Source organism: Dendrobates tinctorius, unplaced genomic scaffold (assembly GCF_039654945.1).
Source record: "Dendrobates tinctorius isolate UK_male_01 unplaced genomic scaffold, ASM3965494v1 ptg000065l, whole genome shotgun sequence".
NCBI classification, from domain to species: Eukaryota; Metazoa; Chordata; class Amphibia; order Anura; family Dendrobatidae; genus Dendrobates; species Dendrobates tinctorius.
This window is the reverse complement of record NW_027361733.1, coordinates 32840227-32863150: the sequence shown is the minus strand read 5'-3', so window position 1 is coordinate 32863150 and position 22924 is coordinate 32840227. Positions and strand designations below refer to the sequence as shown.

At 47.3% G+C, this 22924-nt stretch overlaps 1 protein-coding gene across 2 annotated transcripts in view; it reads left to right on the top strand.

The window, feature by feature from the left end:
• Window positions 1–2717: 2717 nt before the first annotated feature.
• SLC17A9 (solute carrier family 17 member 9) overlaps window positions 2718–22924 on the top strand; it is a 35961-nt gene continuing 15754 nt past the window's right edge. Inside the window, exons 1-8 of one of the 2 annotated variants that reach the window (XM_073580917.1) lie at window positions 2718–3265; window positions 11743–11940; window positions 12155–12294; window positions 12891–12990; window positions 13154–13284; window positions 14064–14160; window positions 14288–14384; window positions 14608–14695. In XM_073580917.1, coding sequence (XP_073437018.1) covers window positions 3126–3265; window positions 11743–11940; window positions 12155–12294; window positions 12891–12990; window positions 13154–13284; window positions 14064–14160; window positions 14288–14384; window positions 14608–14695 — 991 coding nt within the window. In that variant the 5' untranslated portion in view covers window positions 2718–3125. The remainder of the gene's footprint in view (window positions 3266–11742; window positions 11941–12154; window positions 12295–12890; window positions 12991–13153; window positions 13285–14063; window positions 14161–14287; window positions 14385–14607; window positions 14696–22924) is intronic. The other variant, XM_073580916.1, reaches the window with a different exon arrangement.

Here is a 22924-nt window from a genome sequence, read left to right as displayed (position 1 = left end):
TGAGGATGGAGGACTCGATGTGGACCACCTCATCGATCTCGTCAGAGAAAGGGAGCCGCTCTGGAATATGGCTGACCGCCGCCACGCTGACCTTATCGTTACCCGACGACTCTGGGAGGAAATCTGTTCTCTCCTTGTGGGCCGCTGGGAGGACCTCGAAGCTCGGGCCCAGATTAAAGAGCGTAAGTATATACAGTACCGGTTGCTTGATGTAAACCAGTGTTTCCCGAACTCCAGTCCTCGTGGTCCCCACGGATCATGTGTTCAGGATTTCTATTTACTATGGAAATCCTGAAAACATGACCCCTGGGGACCATGAGGACTGGAGTTTGTGAAACACTGATGTTGTATACTAACCACTCCTTTCTCGTTTCAGGGAACAGAATTGTGAATCTGTGGCGGTCTGTGAGGGATCGTTTCAAGAAGGAGTTCAATAAAGAGATGCGGGCCCCGAGTGGATCTGGAGGACGCAGGAGCAAGTACAAGTACGCAGAAGCCCTGTCGTTCCTCCGGGAAACAATGCTCACCAGAAGGTAAATATTACACACCACATGTGAAAAAAATGTTAGATGTAACTTTTTTTTTTCAGCCAGGGCCATACCATGTCAGTATTTTAATTGTTTTTTTTTCTCTTTATTCCACAGCACGGTGAGCAGCACTCGGGAGCCTGCACGATTGGACCCTTCTGAGGCGATCCCTGAGGAGACCGGCACCGAGGGACACTTCGACCGCCCCGGTACATCTGCACCTTCCCAGCCTTCCCACACATTCGACCCATCTGTCCCATCCACCAGCACAGGAGCATCGTGGCCGCCTACATTACATGAAGCTGCTAGTGAGGAGATCGATTTCCCTTTACCCCACCCTTCTGCCCCTGCCACCTCTAGTACACCTGCGGGTACTGGGCGGCAGCGGCAGAGGGGTCAGGAAAAGAGTTATGCGCAAGAGTTTTTGCATCTGAATGCATCTTTCCAGAACTGTCTCAAAGTCTTGTCAGAGCAAATCTCCGCAGGCTTTCAGCAGATCAACTCCAGCATTCTGGAGGTGAAGACACTTCTGCAAACCATGCATTCAGAAGCAAGATCTTTGCCAAACCACACCTTTTTCAGGTCTGTTGTGGAGCGCATGGCAACACTATCTCCTACCCAGCAGATGCATGTAATGCATTCGTGCCACGGTGCTCTACAGCAGGTTACCTCCCAACCTCCACCTCCCACCACTGTAGTTCCTCCACCTGCACCCCCTCCAGCCACTTTCCATCCTCCCCCTCCTATTACATCTGCACCCCCTCCAGCCACTTTCCATCCTCCCCCTCCTATTACATCTGCACCCCCTCCAGCCACTTTCCATCCTCCCCCTCCTATTACATACCAGCAACCTCCCCAGTACCAGACATCTCCCCACTTCCAGCAACCTGCCCCGTACCAAACTCCTTCCCCATACAACTTTCCATCAACATCATCTGCTCCTACAGTCCCTGCCCAACCCTCCACTCCACCGCCCACCACCTCTTCTGCCTCCCACATGTCCACCCATTCTGTAGCTTTTTCCACACCTTCACCTCTAACTGTTCCTTCCCCACCACGATCCCAGTCCTCTCTCCACACACCCAGTGTCGAAGTGTCCCGCAGCCCCTCCAGCAGTATTTCCACCCCACAGTACACAGAGTTGTAATGTTTTTTTTTTGTAATAAAAATGCCCATTGGGTTTAAAACCTTTATTAAAAAAGTTTTTTGCACTTTAAAAACATAAAAAAAAAAAAAATTTAAATAAAAGTTAAATTATCGTTTCACAATGGTTGTCTGTCATTTCTTTCTGCGGCGAACTATGTTTTAAAAAAAGGTTAAATACAGGGTATTTCAAAGGTAAAAAGGTATTCAAAACCAGGTATATAACTGTGGGTAAATTTTAGCTTTGTGCCACAGTTGTGTTCCTGGTTGTGTTTGAAGCAAAGTATTTCACCTAAAAAGTTGTGTTTATTGTTGGTGATTTCCTACCAATGTACACAACTTTTGTTAAAAGGTGAAATACTTTGCATAAAACACAACCAGGTACACACCTGTGGCCTAAAGGTAAAAATAGAGACCATGACAAGATAGCCAACTTTGGTTGGCAAAGGTATATACTGTTGGTACAGAAGGTACACAAGTTTAGGGCAAAAATCTTTCACACTCTGTCATCCCAGTGTACTCTGCCTTGAGGTGACATAAAGTATAGTGGAAAATTGTCCCTGAAACCGTCACAGAACTTCTAGTGGTAATATTTCCAATGACAACATCCATCTTCGCCAGTAACTTGCTCTTCTCTCCAACCTGCACTTTCTTCTCTACAACCTGTCAAAGAAGGGCTGTAGGAACATGCTATATCTAGTTTTCCAGTAGCCAATCCCGTTCGGAAGGCCAGAAGGGTCAATTTTAAAAGCCGGATCCGGCGTAATCCGTCGAAAAACGGATAGAAAAGCGGATAGAAAAACGGGTGAACCGGATGAGACGGATCCGGTTTTGTCTGTCAAGAACAAGACGGATCCGGCAGAAAACCGGATCCGGCACATCAGGTTTTACAAAACATTTGCCGGATCCGGCATTCCGGCACGACGCCGGATCGCGCCTGACGCCGAAAACCTGATGTGTGAAAGTAGCCTTAGTTCTTTGGTTCTAGAACAGAATAACGAAACGACGTAATCGGGCAATGACCCCAGGTGTCGCTGTCACCTTCGGGGTGTGGGTGCACCCCAATAGGCATGAGTGTCGCTGACGCCAGCACCTGGAATGTGCCTAATGTCAGTGCCTGGCTTCCTGCCTGTGTGTATAGAGAAAGCAGCACCAGGAACAGGAAACCAGCACTGACAACGTGGAGAAAAGTTACTCTGTAATGCAAAAAAAAAAAAAAAAGTCCCTCCCACTTGAAAAACTTTCAGCTCCAAAACACAGCAGGAGTCAGTACTGTGGATTTCAGGGAGTCAATGCTTAGAACTTTAGAGAGTCAGTTTAAAGGGTCAGAGGTGCAGAGATTTAGAAGGCTCTTGGATCCTAAGTAACATAGCTTTAGGGAGTCAGTGTGCAGATTTACATGCCATGCTTCTAGGTGCCAGTCTGGGTTAGTCCAACGCCCCCTTTTGTTTTTGAATGGCATCAATTGGGGGCAAACATGCCCACCGGAGCGACCTGATTCGATTGCTACAAGATGATCTGCCACAGCCCCCATCTAAGAACCCTCATCATGTGGACAGGATGAAAAGGAACAGCGGAGACCCCCACTGGTCCAGGTCAGTGAACAGATTGCTGTACTGAGCCCCCAGAGCTAGCACTCTAATAAGCGAATGCTTCTGGTTTATGCCACGTACATTGGGCACCGAGTCGGACGTCTATGTAAGTAGATACATATGTGGCTATGTTATTATTCTTTAGCTACACCCCCCTCCCCCGTATAAGAAATAGCGCAGTAAAGCCGTCCTGTAGAATATATATTGTTTTTCGCTTTTTTATTTTTTCCATTGTATAGTATCACTGTCTGGTATACGAGTATCATCTGTGTAGTGATGGCTGAGAGTTGTAGTTCTTCTACTCATTTAAACATCCAATTGTTATGTATAAACCTGTTATAAAACAACTCGCTTTATCTTCGCTCAGAGATAATAGCAAATGTATATCGAAATGTCAAAACGCTCCCTACGCCTACATGTATCAAGATGGGAGTTTGTTTTAAGAAAAAGGTGATTTCTGCCAAATGTCCAAAGACCTACTATTAGGGAATTTAGATTGTGAGCCCCGATGGAGACAGTGATGTCTCTGAGGAGCTTTAAAAGCAAGTAAAATAAAATGTATTAAGCGGTGCGGGGCTTTTACATCGAAGCTTTGAAGTCTATATCAGCTGTATAAAGTGAGGCGAAAGGAAAAAGGGTGAAAATATTTTGCGCACAAACATCTTTGACTTTCTAGAGAAAGTGTTATATATTTTTTATTTTTATATAATATATATATATATATATACACACACATGTGCATAAAATGATTAATATATGTACCCTTATATAGGAGCTAATGTCCTGCCGATAGCGATCTGTTTACACTCCCCCATTCATTCATTTTCAATGGAGAGCCCTGGCACCGGCTTATCTGGTACTTATCTTCCCGGGCATTATCTTTTGGTTAGGACTTGGGAGGCTCCCATACACAGTGAGGGCCATTGGCTCCCAAACACATTGGGTATGGGGGCGCCGGCCACCTGATGATCCAGAGAGCTGTCAATCACATAAGCCGCCTGCCGATATAACACACGAGCATTCGAGCTTCTTACAGCTGGGGTACACTGCAAGTCTCTGAAGCTGTGCAACCCAAAATCTTTGTGCACCCACTATTTTAGAGCTGCGATTTTTGGATAAATAGTCCAAATTGGAGTGAATTTCTTAACTTACCTGCATGTATTTTTGCCCTCGGCTTCATTAAACATTTTGCTGAATATAATGAGAATCCATGAGGGAACTTGTTCTGACAGAGTTGTAGCTTTTATTTCCACCCTTCACTGAGCTCCTCTCAGCTGATTTATCTCCTTTTAGGGCTTGTTCACACTACCGCATTTTTGGTCCGTTAAAAAAAAAAAGAGACCACACTCGGTCCAATGTTATTCAATGGAGAAGTGCAGATGAGCGATGTTTTTTTTTTTGTTGTTTCACTGACCAAATCTGTGGGTCCAAAAAAATTGCAGCATGTACTAGTTTCCCGTGGAGAAAAGAAAAACGGATGCCGCAGTATAGCGTGTGAGTTTTACAATTCTGTAACATAGGAAACTAAATGGTTGATAGCTGCTGAGGTAAAAACGGATTGTGGATTCTACACCAATGACAAGTTAGAAAAATCGTTTCTCTTTCCTGGATGAAACAGAAAATAATGTTATACTGTTGTGTAAACCCACCCTGAATGTGGGTTGTGGTACTAAATCAGCTGCTAGGAGCTCAGTAACAGACGGGTAAGGCCTCATTCAGACAGTCCGTGTTGCACCAACGCAATCTGTCCATGTTTTTCAGGGCTACAACACATTCCTATATGGTGCTATTCACATGTGGATTTGGGGGGGAGGGGGCAGCACGGATGAAAAGAGCCAATATAAGTATAAGGGTCCGTGAAAATCATGAACCACACACGGATGGCATCAGTGTTTAATCTGGGTGCTGTCCTTGTTTAACAGCAAAGTGTAGGAGGAGCTCTGTTATCTGTTTTATCTATCTGTGAAAAACACTGACGACGCTGGTAACATTTATTTGCCTACCTGATAAATATCGTCTGAAGGAGGCCTAAAAGTTAGAAACTCTGTCATAATGAGATCACGCACAGATTCTTAGTTGCACTCCTCCTCCCATCAAAGTTTTTATCCTCCTAATATATTGCAGCCATCAATACAGCACTGTGTACTTACAATTGCTCATTTTACCTCTCTACCCAGCTAATTCTTCTCTAATCTGTGCTCTATGTAGAGACAGGAAGTCTCTTCTCCCTGCATTTATCATCCCCCTCTTAAAGGGAACCTGTCAGCTGTTTTGGCCGCTATAAGATGCGTCCATCACCTTTCAGGCCTGATATACACTATTCTATAATGCTGTATATAAGCCCCAAGCCGACATGGAAAAATAAGTTTTATTATACTCACCTGCGGGGCGGTCCAGTCCGAGGGGTGTCACAGGTCTTGGCCCAGCACCTCATCTTCTTATGATCGCCGTCCTCCTGCTTGCTTCTAGTGAGTGACACGTCGCTGCATCATCCACACAGGCTCCCCGGCATCGCGCTCCAGCGCAGGCGTACTTTTCTGTCCTGTTGGGGGCAGAGCAAAGTACTGCAGTGCGCAGGTGCTGGGGCTCTTCAACCTTTTCTGGCACCTGCGCACTGCAGATGTGTCCTCTAGGCCTTTTAGAGATCATTTCAACTTCATCTTGCTTAACTGTTCACACTAACAGTAATTGTGACCAGGGGTGCCCAAACTTTTACATGTCACTATACGAGTGCTGTCCATGAAAACCATGGCTAGCACTCGTACGTCTGAATGAGGCATACCAATGATGCTGATTGGTTTATCTCAATACTACTGTAGCCATAAGGGCTCATACTCACTTGGCACTGCCGCCAGCACTGGGACTGGAGTGTGCGATTACATGTATTTCTATGTAGCCGCACGCTCCGGTCCGAATGCTGGCGGCAATGCCAGGTTTTCATGCGAGAGACTCACACGAGAATCGTGAGTATGAGCCCTAAAGAGTTAAATGACAAACCCAGCTCTGCGGTAGTATAGCAGTACTATATAAACATTATGAGCGGATTGTAGAATAGAAGACACCCTGATGTTTTACTATCTTTTTTTTATTGACCACAAAATGCTTGTATTGAGCAGCTGGAAAGTCTGGTCTGTGTTGATTGTTCTGCGTGGACTGTACGACCAGTGCAGTCGCCACAGGACCACAACGTGGCGTTACCAAAGCCTTTGTTGAAGTCCTTCCAGGTGTTCCTATCTTAATCATTTATCTGCAACATATGCCATAAATGTCTGGTAGGAGGAGGTCCCACCTATGGGACCCGTACCCTTCTCCAGAATTGGGGTCTCAGACCCCTGTATTTTCTGATGGTGCTACAACTGTGGCTCTCCTCATTCACTTCTATGAGAGTCTCAAAAACAGCCCAGTAGATTCCTGTTCTGAAGATAGGCGAGGGGTCCTAAAGTAGTGACCCACATCTTTTAGACATCGTCTGATTCTCCTCACAACCCATGCACGCTGTCTGTTTGCCCCAAGCATTGCAATAAAGGGCTGAGTTTAGGAAACGGTGAGTGCCGCATTTCATCTTCTTGCTTGACTTGCATGTTACTTATTTGCTGAGCACCACCGTATTCCTCGTTTTTAAAACGCAAAGGTTCACAGTAGGGTGAATTATTTAATTATAAAAAGGTGTGTTGCCGGTGCCGAAGACCTCTTTTTTTGCCTAACTTTTCCCCACTTACCAGACCTAAGTGCTACCTCCCTTGGTATGGGCACAACACTTCTCGCTCCCGGCTCCTTAACCCCATTAGACTCCCTCATAGCTAAACCCACACAGAACATTTAGTTGGCAAATTGCGCACAGCATGTCAGGGCACCCACTTTCATGCCCAGACCCTCCCAGTGGTAACTATTGGCTTGCTGTCTTCTCTCATGATGGCAGCCATGGCCTTGCTACTGGGCAACTTCTCTCTAGTGACCTGCCCAAGCATGCCAGGTGGACCTCCCCACATCTCCTATGACTTCGCGTAACACATCTTAACCTATACAGACTGCCACCTCTTCAATGGACGAGCCGCTCCAACCTCCGGTCCACCACCACCGTCTCTTTAGATGTCTAACGTGTAAGATACACAGATATGAAATATTTGCTTACAATTGTAGGTTTATTCTAAGGGCCCCGTCACACATAGCGACGCACCAGCGATCCTGACAACGATATGACCTTGTCAGGGTCGCTGGTGCTGATCACTGGTGAGCTGCCAAACAGGCAGCTGCACCAGCGACACGCGGGTAACAAGCGACGCACGTCGCTTAGTTATCCACGGTGTACCTTAGTTACCTGCACGCTGGTGCAGGAAGCTGGTAACCAAGGTACACATCAGGTTTCTAAGCGGTGTGCGACACTTAGAAACCCGATGTGTACCTTGGTTACCAGCTCCCTGCACCAGCGCGCTGGTATCTAAGGTACACATTGGGTTTCTAAGCGCTGCACGCCGCTTAGAAACCCGATGTTTACTTTAGTCACCAACGAGAGCTCGCTGATCGCTGGTTTCCCGCCTGCCACACGCAGCGATGCGTGCTGGCAAGCGGGAGACCAGCGATCAAAAAATGTCCTGGCCTTTCCAGGACGATCAGCGATACCCGGCAGGGGGCTGGTCGCTGGTAAGTGTCACACACAGCGATCTTGCTGGTGAGATCGCTGTTGTGTCACAAAACAAAGCTGTGTGTGACTGGGCTTTAGGTCCAAATACAACTTCTCATATCACTATGTTGAGGGTCAATTGTTGATGTCCAACCCTTCAGAAGTGTTAATCAGGGTACACATGTGAGACAAATGCTCCTCAGAGTACAAGGATTTTTTATCTGTAGGACAAACATTAGGGGTGATATCACTGTGTGCTTTGTTGTGTAGACTGCCAGTACCACATAATCAGGATGTCATATAAAATGCTGATACTGACTAGTAGAAGATAAGACGTTATCATCTGTATGCATATTGGAGACAACAAACACAGATTGGTCAGTAGAGATCATGGCGTCGTCTGGTTGGAGTGGAATCCCAATAGTGGTAAAAAGTCTCGACCATGGCCCAGAAGGGGGCACTTGGGGAGCAGTCCCTGGAGAAAGACAGCTGGGGAAGGAGATCCAGGGCCATACCAAGGTGAAGACATTCATGGAGATGTGAAGGCCACACGAAGGAGGCACCAAAGGAGATGTCAATGAGATAATGACTGCAGATAAAGACCTGTGTGTCTGATGGGTTTCTTTCTGGTAACTCATTATGAAAATGACTCCCTAAAATCACAATGTAATCTTCTTATAGTGTTCACATATATTTATTCATTTGTGTAACCTATTTTAAATCTGCCTCATTTTGCACATATCCACCTGAAGATGCCCCTACAAGCTCTATTTCTCCTCCAGCAACCATTGGAACCATTCTATATTTCCAGCTCATGTTCAGTCTTGCAGAGTGCAGTCTCCGCTATCTTCTAACCAGCATAGCTCTGCTCTGGGACGTGTCTAGAACTGAGCTTCTACTTTGAGGGATGATGTCATGGAAAGGGACAGAGAGCTCATATCAGGAAGCAGATGTGCGTGGCAGGGGCGTTCCGTCCATAGTGGCAGTCCACTTCGCCACTATGGGTTCCATCAGTTGGGCTGTGGGGCATCGAGCCCTTTCTCCTCCCCCTTACATCACAATTTCAGCAGCATCTACATCCTTAGGACACAGATACCACAAAATAGAATGGAGGATCAAGGAGTCAATGGCTCCGTGATCCACCATTCAGCCTGAGCATGTGAATCTGAGACTCTTTGCTCTACAGGCACCATGATGTCACCACATCACCATCTGTGCTGGCGCCCAATTAGAACTTTTGCTATTCGGCTCTGTGATGTCTGCATACGCCACTGGGGTGCGGGTAGCTAAGCGGCACGGTGTACTGATGGATAAGGCTCTGCATAGAGTGGGCTGGGAGGATTGATGTCCTGCAGGATGGGGCTGTATACATGATCCTAAGAGGAGTGATGTACTGTAAAATGGGGCTGTATACAGTGGCCTAAGAGGAGTGATGAACTGCAGGATGGGGCTGTATACAGGGACCTAAGAGGAGTGATGAACTACAGGATGGGGCTGTATACAGGGGCCTAAGAGGAGTGATGAACTACAGGATGGGGCTGTATACAGGGGCCTAAGAGGAGTGATGAACTACAGGATGGGGCTGTATACAGGGGCCTAAGAGGATGTTGAACTGCAGGATGGGTCTGTATACAGTGGCCTAAGAGGAGTGATGAACTGCAGGATGGGGCTGTATACAGGGGCCTAAGAGGAGTGATGAACTGCAGGATGGGGCTGTATACAGGGGCCTAAGAGGAGTGATGAACTACAGGATGGGGCTGTATACAGGGGCCTAAGAGGATGATGAACTGCAGGATGGGGCTGTATACAGTGGCCTAAGAGGAGTGATGTCCTGTAAAATGGGGCTCTATACAGGGGCTTAAGAGGAGTGATGTACTGCAGGATGGGGAATATACAGTGGCCTAATAGGAATGATATACTGCAGGATAGGGTTGCATACAGGGGCCCAAGAAGAGTGAGGTACTGCATGATGGGGTTGTATACAGGGGCCAGAGAGGAGAGATCTAAAAAAAATTGTATGATGGTGGGAATTAGCCTTTAAGGAAATAATATCCCTTAGATGGTTACTTGCTATGTAATATTGTAATAATAATTTTATTAGCTGTTTTTTTATATCTTTTTATTGAAGTTTTTATTACAATAAACATCAACTGATCACATAGCATTGGTATTGACACTTGAAGATAAACCAGCATTTCCCATGTACCCCCACCCCAATTATCAGCTGTTTTGTCAATTTGATACTGTTCATTTGATTCGGGACATAAAATAAATTTTATTTATACACTTTTGTTGCTGTGCTTTCTTTGTTAACCATCCCTTTAGAATTTGTATAGAGGTGTTATTGTGTGGCATTCTTATCGGTTGATATTGGTATTGTCCATAATAAGGATACCATACCGCAACAAGAATTATCATTCAGTCCACGGTAATCACATTTCTTACAAAAGCTGCAGTCACTTCATCTTCCCAAGTGGACAAGTCTCAGGCCTGTAATGTCTCACAGGCCCAACCACAGTTCCTCTAGGCTTGACCGCTGCATAGTAATCCATCACGCTGTCTTGCTCAGGTCAGGAGAGGTGGCCGGCCAGTCCGTGCAGTGCGATGGGATTCTCCCACGTGTTATACGGCCGTGTGACCCTGCCCATATGTGTATGACCAGTTTAAGGGATTATTCCCATCTTCATAGATGTCTATTTTTGAATAGTGACTTTTATAATTTACTGTTTGTTAGAATTTGCAGCCGCTCTCGAGATATTAACCCTTCTTTTGTTATTAACTTGTTGCCTAAGAAACCGACCACCGCTGCTGTCTAGTTTTTAAGTATTGCACTGAATTCGACAGATATTAAGACCTAACATCAGAAGACCAGCTTCAATGCAGTGCTTACAAGCTCAATAGAAAAGAACGAACTTGTAAGACCTCTACATGTTCGGCCACCTCTGCTAGAAAGGAATTTTGGTCGGTCTCCTAAGCAGCAAGCTGTAAACAAAAGAAAAATGGTAATCAAGAAAATCTGTAGACTTAAAAAGTAAATTCTATGAAAGTGGAAATAACCCTATAAGAGCTCATTGCTGCTAGCATTATGCTTGCTGACTGTTTCCAGCAGAGTTGAGCCTGCAGCTTGTACAGTTTGTCTCTTGCCTGTACACTGTATTACATACGGTATTTTCTCCCTCTTGCTGTTACATTGTGGATGCTAGTAGCTGTGTAGTCTGGATGCTGTCCAGGCTGTATGTGGTTCAATATTAGGTGTTGCTTAATCAGTATTAGTAGGAAGGTGGGGGTGGGGTGTGCAAAGGATTCTGGGTAAAATTGGTGCTCTCTGATTATCTGCAGGACAGTTCCCCAATATAGTAATCGCCTACAGCGCAAGGACGGGATCTGTAGGGTTGTGTCACTGTAGCGTGACGCGTCATACTGGAAACCGCCAGTATGGCTGCTGTTACAGGCTCTGTAGGAGCCTGCATATCAATGTCCTGCCAAGTAGCTATGAAATGGCCGAAGAAGACATAGTGCATTCATACACATTAGCCTGTCTGTAGAGGATGTCCTGCAAGTGACACCCTGTCCAAACACTTAGCCAATAGGACCACTGAAAGCTGCCAATTGGAGATGTGGGAGGGGCAATGCATTCAGAGAACTGGTAGATCTGCAGCAGAAAAAACAATGATTTTTACCAAAACTGCAGCAAACAGCCCAGTAAGTGACACATCACTGGAATCAGGGCCTCTGCCCCTACATCCTACTGCTCTGAAATGGGGAAACAAAAACTTGGTGGCAAACTCCCTTTAAGATGTCACAATCCACTAGCCTTCAGGACATATCTCATCCCCTTATTTTCAATTTCTTGTTACAGGCTGGAGACCCGTGTCTGGACTGCAGCTCTTCTGATGGGAACATGTCTCCTTTACTGCGCCCGGGCCAGCATGCCAATCTGCGCAGTGTCGATGAGTGGGTACTTTGGCTGGGACAAGAGGCAGTCTGGACTTGCTCTGGGCAGCTTCTTCTGGGGGTACTGCGTAACTCAAGTGGCAGGGGGGCATTTGAGTGACAAGTGAGTATACGGGGCATCCAATTGACTACCTTACTGTTAGTTCAGATAGTGAGTCTCCAATTTTAGCTTTCCTACAACTCTTGAAGGGGTCCTGGTAGCAGTTAACAATTGAACTCCAGGACTGAAGCAACTCTTAAGAGAGCACCTGCCCCTTTAACATGTTTCTGACCTGTGGTATCTGACGTGATTTTTTTTTTTTTTTTTAATCTTTTAGGATAGGTGGTGAGAAAGTTATTCTCTTATCAGCTCTTTCTTGGGGCTTCATCACAGCAGTAACGCCCCTGGCTGCTCATGTAACCAAAGACCCTCTTCTTTTGGTCAGTCTTCTACGATTCCTCATGGGACTTTTGCAAGGTAATCCTCCGGGGTGGGTCCTATAATGTAAATTCAGATTAATTGACCCTCTTCTTTTGGTCAGTCTTCTACGATTCCTCATGGGACTATTGCAAGGTAATCCTCTGGGGCATGCCCTCTGATATAAATTCAGATTCATTGACTCTCTTCTATTGGTCAATCTTCTACAAATCCTCATGGGACTATTGCAAGGTAATCCTCGGGGGCGGGTCCTATAATGTAAATTCAGATTCATTTTAACCTCCTATTAGGGCAGGTGTACAGGGTGTTTACTTATCAAAGGTCTCCTATCAGCAGGATAGTGATGGGCATCAATCCATTGTACAAAGATGGAGGAGGGAAGAAATGTGGGCATCACTGTCCTGTTAGAAACAAAGCTGGCCTGCAAGGGTCTGTCCTCTTGCTTGTACCTATTAGGTGAGAGGATGCTCAGGGGAGGGGCTAGTGTAAAAAGTTAATTTCCAACTCTGAATGGTTGAATGGAGGGTACAAGTGAGAGCAGTTATGTCTCAATTCACTACCCCTGTAACTCACTAAGTGGCATTGGCATTTCTGACATATTTATATTGTTTTTTTTTAACCCTTTTCTACATCAGGCGTTCACTTCCCGGCTCTGGCGAGTCTGTTCTCTCAGCGGGTTCGGGAAAATGAGCGAGCGTTCACCTGCAGTGTTGTGGGCTGCGGATCCCAGCTTGGGTACGTATCATCCAGCTTTCCTGAGGTCTATGTTATGGCAAAGATATGGCAAGGGGGGTGTATCACAATATAATTCGGTTGTGAAGAATTATCTGGTTACTTCCCCCCAGTGTGGAGCTGCTGGCGGTCCACTAGCCCCCCGCTCATAGTCTTTCTATTCCAGGACACTGCTGATTGGTGGAGTCGGGTCGGTGTTGCTGGAGTGGTACGGCTGGGATTCCGTCTTCTATTTTGCAGGGTTTCTCACTTTAAGCTGGGGGTATGGTCTGAGCACCTATGTACTGAAGAAAAGTGGTAAGCAGATACAATTTAGAGGGGGTCTCCCCAGAAATTTAAAAAAAACAAAACAGTATTCAGTGTTTATTGTCCTTGCTATCGCCCTCTGTCCTATTAGTTTCCGGGATGGAGGTGTCGTTTCACAGCTTTTAGTAAAGAGGTGACAACCATTGTACAGTTCAGCAATGTCTTTTGGACTGTACTTTTCAGAAGGGTCAGGTCTACTTGAGGTGAAAGGTGTTGTCCAAGATTAGAAAAATGTCTGCTTTTTTTCATAAATAGCACCACCCCTGAGCATAGGTTGTGACTGGTATTGCAACTGAGATCCACTGAAATGAATAGAGCTGAGCCACAGTACCACGCCCAACCCATAATTAAGAGTGGTACCGTTTCTGTAGAAAAAAAAACAAAAACTGCCATATTGTTTTAACCATGGACAACCCCTTTAAAGAACGCCACCCTTTAGCACCCACCGAAATGACTTCTGGAGTGCCTCTCACTGTCTTGGTTGCCCAATTACAGTAGATATGGAACTGCAATGGTGCTGTCATGCCTATGATGGCTGCAAATACGTTCCAGAACCCACCCAATTTTAGGACGATCCTTCACCACCTGATATCCAAGCCAAAAGGAATGCCAAGAGCAGCGCTCAGGTGGTCAGTCCCATAGAGGAGGCAGAGTCCTGATCTCAGGATCGCTGTGGGTACCAGTGGTCGGACCCCCAGCGATCAGCTATGGATAGAGGTTTTCTAAGACATGACGAGGGTCTCATTCTAATACTCTTTGTGTTTTCCCAGAGAAGATTCTCTCTTTTGAAGATCTGGGGAAAGGTTTCTCAATGTCCTCGCAGACCAGCGTGCCCTGGAGACGCTTATTCAGGAAGGCGCCTGTGTGGTATGTACAGTAGTGTCTTTTTAACCCTTTCTTAGATATGTAGTATTTCCCCATCAGTGGGCATTAAGGTCGACCCCACCAGCTGCACATTCCTCTTTTTCAGTTTTGTCTTTCTGTATAATTTTAGGGCAGTGATTATCGCCCAGCTCAGCGTGGCCAGTACTGCGTTCACCCTGTTTTCCTGGGTTCCAACATTTTTTAAGGAGCGTTTCCCAGACGCCAAGGTAAGTCATGTGGCCTAATGGAGTTTGTCTGGCTGGGATTGTATATGCGCAATTGTCTGCTGCCACCTGTTGGTAAAAATATGGAATTGCAAAGTGCAAACCACAGTCCAATAGAAGTGAATTGAGGTGAAAATGTGACGTAATGCCAGGCACCATCTACCAAGGCCTTATCTCCTGCATTGTGTACCTGGATCATCTTCCTGACCAGTGTCTTGCCTTTCAGGGTTGGGTATTTAATGTTGTACCCTGGCTTGTCGCCATTCCGTCTGCTGTGTTCAGTGGGCTCCTGTCTGACTACCTCATCACACAAGGTAAGATGGAGCCCCTCGTAAAGTGTCCATAGGATATCAGTATGTCACTTCTTTCTGTGCTTGCGACATGGACCCCCAACCTGGCGCATGCGCCATACTCTCCCTGCTCTGGTAACTCACTGAGGTGTAAAAAGTCAGCAAAACCATTGCCTACAGAAGGGCGAGTATGCGGCGTGTGCAGTGTCCGTAATGCATGATTTCAGCCAAATAATATCGCCAAATCAATACAGCCATCAATCAGTGCTCTGAGGTGGAAAATCCCGTAATCCCAGCGTAATATTAACCCTTTATACATTCTTTAAAAGATAGTTTTTTTTAAATTAGTTTGTACCTGGTAAGTGTTACTGTCACTTTAAACGAAATAATCCATGACTATACTACTTCATCTATTACTACACACAGCGACATTCCTTGGAAGTCTTCCATTCTTCCTGCCTTGACAACAACAAGAAGAAAAGAGAATAAGCTATGAAATGGGGGATCACCACAAAACACATGATTGACTTAAAGAGAGACAATTTTATTGACACATGTACACCACAGACACTATAAAAACATTAAAAAGTCACACATGTGACATGGCAAACAAAGGCTCATAATAGAGCACCCACTCTATAGCTGCACCCCACAATAACAGGTGATCAAATACCAGCCCATATAAACAGCATACCATCAGATATCTGAATATAATTGATGCCTCCAAAAGCAGGAGAAAATAACTCCTGTACTTACTTGGAAACTTAATAAGGCACCTGAGAGATCATGGACATGCATAAAGGCTTGTCACCCTAGCCAAAACATCCCTATAATGGCAATCATACAAGAGCATGCAGTGCTAATATGACCCAGCGCCAGCAGCATGGACTAAAATAAAAAGAGTCCATACTCTGTGCATGAAAACCTGGAACACTGGCGTCAAATGGCATAACCTGTGTGGGGTGGAAGCAGGGGGGAAGGAGATACCCGACGCGTGTCGCCACCTGCAGTGGCTTCGTCAGGGGTCCCGTAATCCCAGCGTAATATTAACCCTTTATACATTCTTTAAAAGATAGTTTTTTTAAATTAGTTTGTACCTGGTAAGTGTTACTGTCACTTTAAACGAAATAATCCATGACTATACTACTTCATCTATTACTACACACAGCGACATTCCTTGGAAGTCTTCCATTCTTCTTGCCTTATGACAAGGTATGGTGCAATCAATGGGAGACGTGCACTTGCTGTTTCCTCTTGAACATGAAATCATTTTTGGATCACCTGAATAATACAAAGCACGTCGATGAATATTTAACATATGGAAACAATGTTTATTCGGTCTCGCATGACAGCACCATGAGAGAGGGGATCCACCCTTCAGGGACAGGAAACCTACAGACATAAAAGGGCGGCACCTCTCTCCCACATCAGTTGGTTTCCTGTCCCTGACAAGTGAACCTCTTTAGACATACCTGTAGAAGATGGAAGATATTCCCAGGCCTGGCCGGTCGGCTCAGGCAGTGAGGATCCCCTGCCTCGGCCGGTCCGGTGCCCCTGGAAGCGCTACAGTGGGTCCAGGGTGACTGCATGTGTGAGCGGCAGCAGACAAGCAGTCTCCGGGAAGGATGGCTGGCTTGATCGTGGTCCGGCGCTCATGGTGCAGGTGAGTAGGCCGGGCTGCGGCGGTGTGTCCCCTCTGGCGCTGCGTTGTGGGGGCGCGTGGTGTTGATACCTCTGGCAGACCCGGGTGGCGGTGGCCGGTGCGCTCTTGGATGTGGCCGTGGCACGGTCCATTGACCCGGCTAGGATACGCCCCTTGTGACGTGGCCGGGGCACGTCCTCGGTGATGCGACCGGGGCACGCTCTGTGACGTGGCTGGGATGCGCCCCCTGCTTTGGCTCTAAGTCCGTTGGGGGGGGCACGGTTTCTGTGGCTGTGGGCAGGTGGGTCGCCCTCCCAGGGCTGTGGGGTACTCGGTACCGGGCCGGTGTCAGGGGGATGTGTCACAGCAGCGGTGACCCGGTCCGTGGCCCTGGGCGCCCAAGTAATGGGGGAATGTAAATGTAGTTAATGGAATGGAATAGTTTGTGACGCCACCTGTGGTGCTCGGCAAGGGAGGTGTTAAGCCGACGCTGCAGACAGATCCTCTGGGACAGATGGTAGGATGCAGCAGTGGTGGTATAGCCCTCCACAGGCAGGGCTGATGTCCCAGGGCAGTGTAGTTGTAATGGTTGTGGAAAGGCGCAGGCAATGTAAAGAATGGTACCCAGATGTAGCGGTGCTGAGCAGGTTGGCGCAGGAATGAATGGAGGACACCGAGGCTTGCAGTTCCAAAGCTTTACTCACAGTCTGCGGTACACAAGGGTGCTTGCCTCCGGGCCATGTCCTCCAGGTCAGAGACTCAGCCAACCTCCAGGCCAGATGGAAAGCTCCTCTCCAACACTCCGCCAACATGTACCTTTCCTGAACGACTCCTATATTGCGCCTTAAAGTGTGAAGATCTTCAGTACCGTGGTACTCTGGAATTCCTCCTGTCAGATGTTCCTAACAACTCTACACGTATGGCAGACAGCTGTAGCCTCTCTCGGGGACCCCTTTCTCCGGAGTCCTGGCTCTCTATTCAGTTGCTGTTGTGCCCCAAGTCTTAGTTGGGAGTAGTGCATTTACAGCCAACTACTCCACCGGTGTCTGCTGCAGAACCATAAGTGTCCTTACAAACTCGGGGACCAGGCCCCGGCCTTGCGCTGAGAACCTATAGGCAGGGTTCCTCTTCCAACCCACGTCTCCTCTCTGTTCTCCTACTCCTTCGTTCCGTACTGATCCTTCTCTCTCTTATGGAAGCTTAGGTTGCAGTTCTACGTCTTTCTCCTTCTGTTCCTTTCCCGTGCCAGCTGGCTCAGATCACTGAGGCAGCTGTAGCACTCCTTCCTCCATCCCTTCTTCCAGGGATCCCCACTCCTGAGTGGCTTCCTTCCTCACTGACCTTCTGTCAGACTGAACCTCCAGACTGAACCTCTAGACTGAACTTCTAATCCTACACTTTCCCACTCTTTTATGTATCTAAACTCCACCCACCTCCCAGCACATCCAGTGTTCCATGCAGGGAACCACCAGAGGTGCTCTGCTACTCTCTAAGCACTGAGCCGCAATGTGGTTGTGCAGAACTACCCTGTTGTGTGGGGTGCGAGTGTTGGAGCGTGGAAAGGAGTTCCCACCTTACCTGGATGGTGGGGCACTACACCTTAGGAGAAGGTGCAGTACCTCTGTGGCGACTGAGCCTCAGGGGCGCCACACAGGCGCATCCGGGGTAGCGGGTGGCGCTGTTGGGGTCATGAGGGCAGTGGCATTGGCCGGGTTGGGGTGTCGCTGGGTGTGCGAATGTTGGGGACGCAGTTGCGGGGGCACAGCCGGTAGTCCGGAGGAAGAGGCACCTGGCAGGCTACATGGATGACCTGCTGACCCCTGTGATCCGGAGGAAGAGGCACCTGGCAGGCTACATGGATGACCTGCTGACCCCTGTGATCCGGGGAGGTATTTGATCAGGGGAGTGGGCTGGAATATTTAAGGAAGGCCAGGTCGGAACCAGGTGCCTCCAGGACCCATAATCCGGCTTGGAAACATGGAGTCGCCAGAGAAGCAGGACCAGGTGCAATCGCCTGTACAACAACAGCTCACTGAGAAGACCCATTTAAGAGTGGCCCAGTGACGACCGTGCAATGAAAGAGGTGGTCGTGTGGGTGAGAGAAAGTCCAGTCAGAGGAGTTACAGCAGACTGGCTGAGTCTCCAGCCCCTGACGAGGATCCTTTGGCTGAGAGATGTCCTCCGTGCATACCGGTACCATTCAGTTACGCTTCACTGGTAAGTGATCTTTGTTAAAGTTCGCTCGGTGATGTTGTCTTCACTTTGTCTCTCCCAAATGTCTGCTAGGGGAAGAAATGTACCTCTATGGCCAAGCATAAGGAGTGTGCATTTTGCAGAGCCTTGCTACCAGATTCTTATGGCAAAAGACTGTTCCAGCCATGCATTCACCAGATGGTAATGGAAGAGACACCAAACTTTGCGTCCAGCCTGAGGGAAATCGTTATTGCAGAGGTTAGGGAATCAGTGAGATCCCTTTCCCACGAAGGTGTCCCTAAGGAAGGAATGAGGAGGCCCAGGTCTCCGATGTCGGACAGTGCTAGTGACTCAGGAGATTGTCTCGGCCTCGTCTGCCTCAACTTCTTTATCAGATACCCGGTCAAGAAGTTCCTTCTTCTTGGTCGACCGGGTGAATAAGCTGGTAAAGGCGCTTAATAATACCATGGGGATTGTGGAGCCCCGGTCTGAAAAATCCATGCAGGATGTGATGTTCAGGGGTTTGGATCAGAGAGCTCGCAGATCTTTTCTGCTGAACGATAAGATCCATTCTCTTATTTTACGGGAATGGAAGAGGCCAGAGAGGAAAGGCTCCCTACCTCCCGCCTTCAAAAGAAGGTACCCGTTCGAGGAGTTTGCCTTGTCCTCATGGGATAAAGCCCCTAAAGCTGGATGTGGCAGTCACTAAGCCTCACTGCCGTTTGAGGACATGGCAAATTTGAAAGACCCTCTAGATAGGAAAGCAGATACCTTTCTGAAGGGCGCTTGGGAGATGTTGGCAGGGACCCTTAGGCCGGCGGTGGCAGCCAACTGCACAGCCAGGTGTTTAATGGTCTGGTTGGACCAGGTGAAATCTCAATTGAAGAGCAAAGCATTCAGAGAAAGTACCCTGACTTCTCTTCCCATGATACCGGGAGCTACAGCTATTTTATTTGACGCTTCGACGGACTGAGTCAGGTTAGCCGCAAGAGCAGCGGCCCTTTCTAATGCAACATGAAGGGCCTTGTGGCTAAAGTGTTGGCGGGGAGACATCCAGGCCAGATCAAAGCATTGCACCATCCCTTGTGAAGGAGAGCACTTGCTCGGGCCAGTGTTGTACAAACTCTTGGAAAAGGCGGGGGACAATAAAAAGAGGTTCCCTAACCTGTCGAGTCCTGACTACGGATGTTCCTTCAACAGGAAAAGGTTCATCCGTAGATGGTTGTCCAGAGATAATAGCAGATGGGATGACAGGAAAAAGAAAAGTAGAGGGTACATGTTTGGCTCCTCCCGGGATCACACGAGACCACCCCAATGACTACCGGCCCAGGCAGGGGAAAGGTTTTTGGCCTTCTACCTAGCCTGGTCAAAGATTTCAAATAATGTACGGCTCCATAATCTCATCAGTGCAGGACTAAAATTGGAGTTCCGGGTAATGCCTCAGGGCAAATTTATGATGACACCCACTCGTTCCTCACCGGCGTAACAGCAGGCTCTGGAGTCAGAAGTCCTGGAGCTATGGCATAAGACAGTCTTAGTAGAGGTTCCTATGTCAGAAAGAGATAGGGGGTTCTACTCCCCTCTCTTCCTGATTAAAAAAACGGACAGCTCCTTTCGGACCATTATTAATCTAAGGTCTGAACAATTTCTTGGTGGTATGTCCCTTTAAGATGGAGTCTGTGAGGTCGGCAATAAAGTTGCTCTTTAAAGATTGCTTTATAGTAGTGTTGGATCTTAAGGACGCATACTAACACATAACTATGCAGATCACCAGCAGTTCCTTAGGGTGGCGGTATCGCTGGGGGGTTCAGTAAAACATTTCCAGTTTAGAGCCCTCCCGTTTGGTCTTGCCATTGCTCCATGGGACTTTACCAAGGTAATCGCAGAGGTCTTGACACATTTTCATGAGCAGGGTGTTCTGGTGGTCCTCTATCTAGATGACTTTTTAATTGTAGGCAATTCGGTCCGGCACTGCACTACTTGTTGAAAGGGGTGAGGTCCACACTAAAAGGGCTGGGGTGGCTTGTGAATATCAAAAAGTAATGTTTACAGCCCCTAAAGGTGCAGGAATTCCTGGGTCTAGTGCTGGATTCTGAGAATCAGGAGTGTCTGCTACCAAAATCTAAAGTAGATGGTATTTGGCGTCAATCCATCCATGTCCCTTAGGGGGGTGATGTCCCTTCTAGGCTCACTCCCTGTATTCCGGCTGTTCGGTGGGTCCCAATCCATACTAGGACCTTACAGTGGGATGTATTACATAACGACTGCCAGTTTAGAGGGTGTCTGGAAAGGAAAATCTCTCTGTCCCCCTCTACGATACAGTCCCTTCTTTGTTGGTTAGATTTATTGAACTTGTCCAGAGGGGTTCCCTGGGTAAACCATATCTCCCGGATTATCACTACAGATGCCAGCCCCATGGGTTGGGGGGCTCATTTGGGGGACATGTGGGTCCAAGGGAGGTGGACAAGCAGTGAGCAGACGGGTTCATTGAACCAGAAAGAGTTGTTGGCAGTAGAGCTGGCAATAAGACAGCTCCTTATGTCCTTGCAGGGTTAACATCTCAGAGTGCTTTCCGACAATCAGGTAACTGTAGCCCACATCAACCACAAGGGGGTTTGATGTCAAGGTCTTTGATGGAAGTGGCAGATCGTATATTTCGAAAATCATCTGCTGTCGTTAACCTCCCTGCACATAAGAGGAAAGGAGAACATCAAGGCCGACTTCCTAAGCCGAAACCTGCTCAGACAATTAGAATGGATGTTGAACCAAACTGTTTTCAACCATATTGTGCAGATGTTGGGATGTCCGGACATAGATCTCTTTGCCAACAGAGGGAACAGGAAGGTGCATCGGTTCTGTTTGCTAAACCCCAGAGAAGGTCCTCAAGCGGTAGATGCTCTGTTGGTTCCATGGGATTTCAAACTGGCTTATGCCTTTGCTCCGATAGCCCTGATTCTGTTAGTGTTGAGGAAGATACTGGAGGACAGGGCACATGTTATTCTAGTCGCCCCTTTTTGGCCCAAGAGGCTGTGGTTTGCCTGGCTGAGGAGGATGTCCATCACCAACCCATGGGTTCTTCTGGAACTTTCAGACCTCCTCTCCCAGGGACGAATGTTCCATCCATGGGTGTCCAACTTAAATCTGACGGTGTGGAATTTGAGAGGGCGCTGTTAAGAGGCAAAGGGTTTTCTCATAACCTTGTGAACACTTTGCTTAAGAGTAGGAAAACATACAAGACAAGAATATACGCCAGAACCTGGAACAAGTTTCTATCGGCCTCAGGCGCAAAGGTTGGAGAAAAGGTTCCTACAAAAGGGCCTAGAGATAGGACTATCCACAAGCACCCTCAAGGTCCAGGTGATGGCTCTAGGGGCCCTGTATAATTGTGACCTGGCGGGAAATTATTGGGTATCTAGGTTTATCAGGGCATAGGCTAGGTCTAGGCCCATCCTTAGACATAGGTTGATGCCTTGGGATTTGAATTTAGTGCTAACGGCATTGAAGGAATCTCCCTTTAGAATCATAGAATCATAGAATCGTAGAGTTGGAAGGGACCTCCTGGGCCATCTGGTCCAACCCCCTGCTCAAAGCAGGATTCGCTAAATCATCCCAGTCAGATGTCTGTCCAGCCTCTGTTTGAATACTTCCATTGAAGGAGAACTCACCACTTCTCGTGGCAGCCTGTTCCACTCATTGATCACTCTAATTGTCAAAAAGTTTTTTCTAATATCTAATCTGTGTCTCCTCCCATTCAGTTTCATCCCATTGCTTCTAGTCTTTCCTTGTGCAAATGAGAATAAAGTTGATCCTTCTACAATGTGACAGCCCTTTAGATATTTGTAGACAGCTATTAAGTCTCCTCTCAGTCTTCTCTTTTGCAAACTAAACATTCCCAAATCCTGCAACCTTTCCTCATAAGACAGGGTTTGCAGACCGGTCACCATTCTGGTCGCTCTTTTCTGAACTTGCTCCAGTTTGTTGATGTCTTTTTTAAAATGTGGTGCCCAAAACTGGACACAATATTCCAGATGAGGTCTGACCAAAGAGGAGTAGAGGGAAATAATGAGGTAGCCTCAATAAAATTTTTTTCTCTCAAAACGGCCCTTCTGGTTGCGTTAACATCAGCCCGTAGGGTTAGTGACATTCAGGCCCTATCCAGGATTCCACCATATACCCAGTTTTGGGAGGATAGAGTTATTCTGAAGCTGGATCCCTTGTATTTACTAAAGGTAGGCTCTAAGTTCCACAGGTTGCAGGAGATAGTTCTTCCTTCCTTCTGTGCCAACCCTGGGAATCAGGGGGAAGAGAGGCTCCTTTCACTAGATGTCAGGAGATGCCTACTTAAGTATATTTCAATAACTGACATTGGAAGCAAGAGAATTCTTTCTGTCTCCTTTCAGGGAGCTAGAAAGGGACTT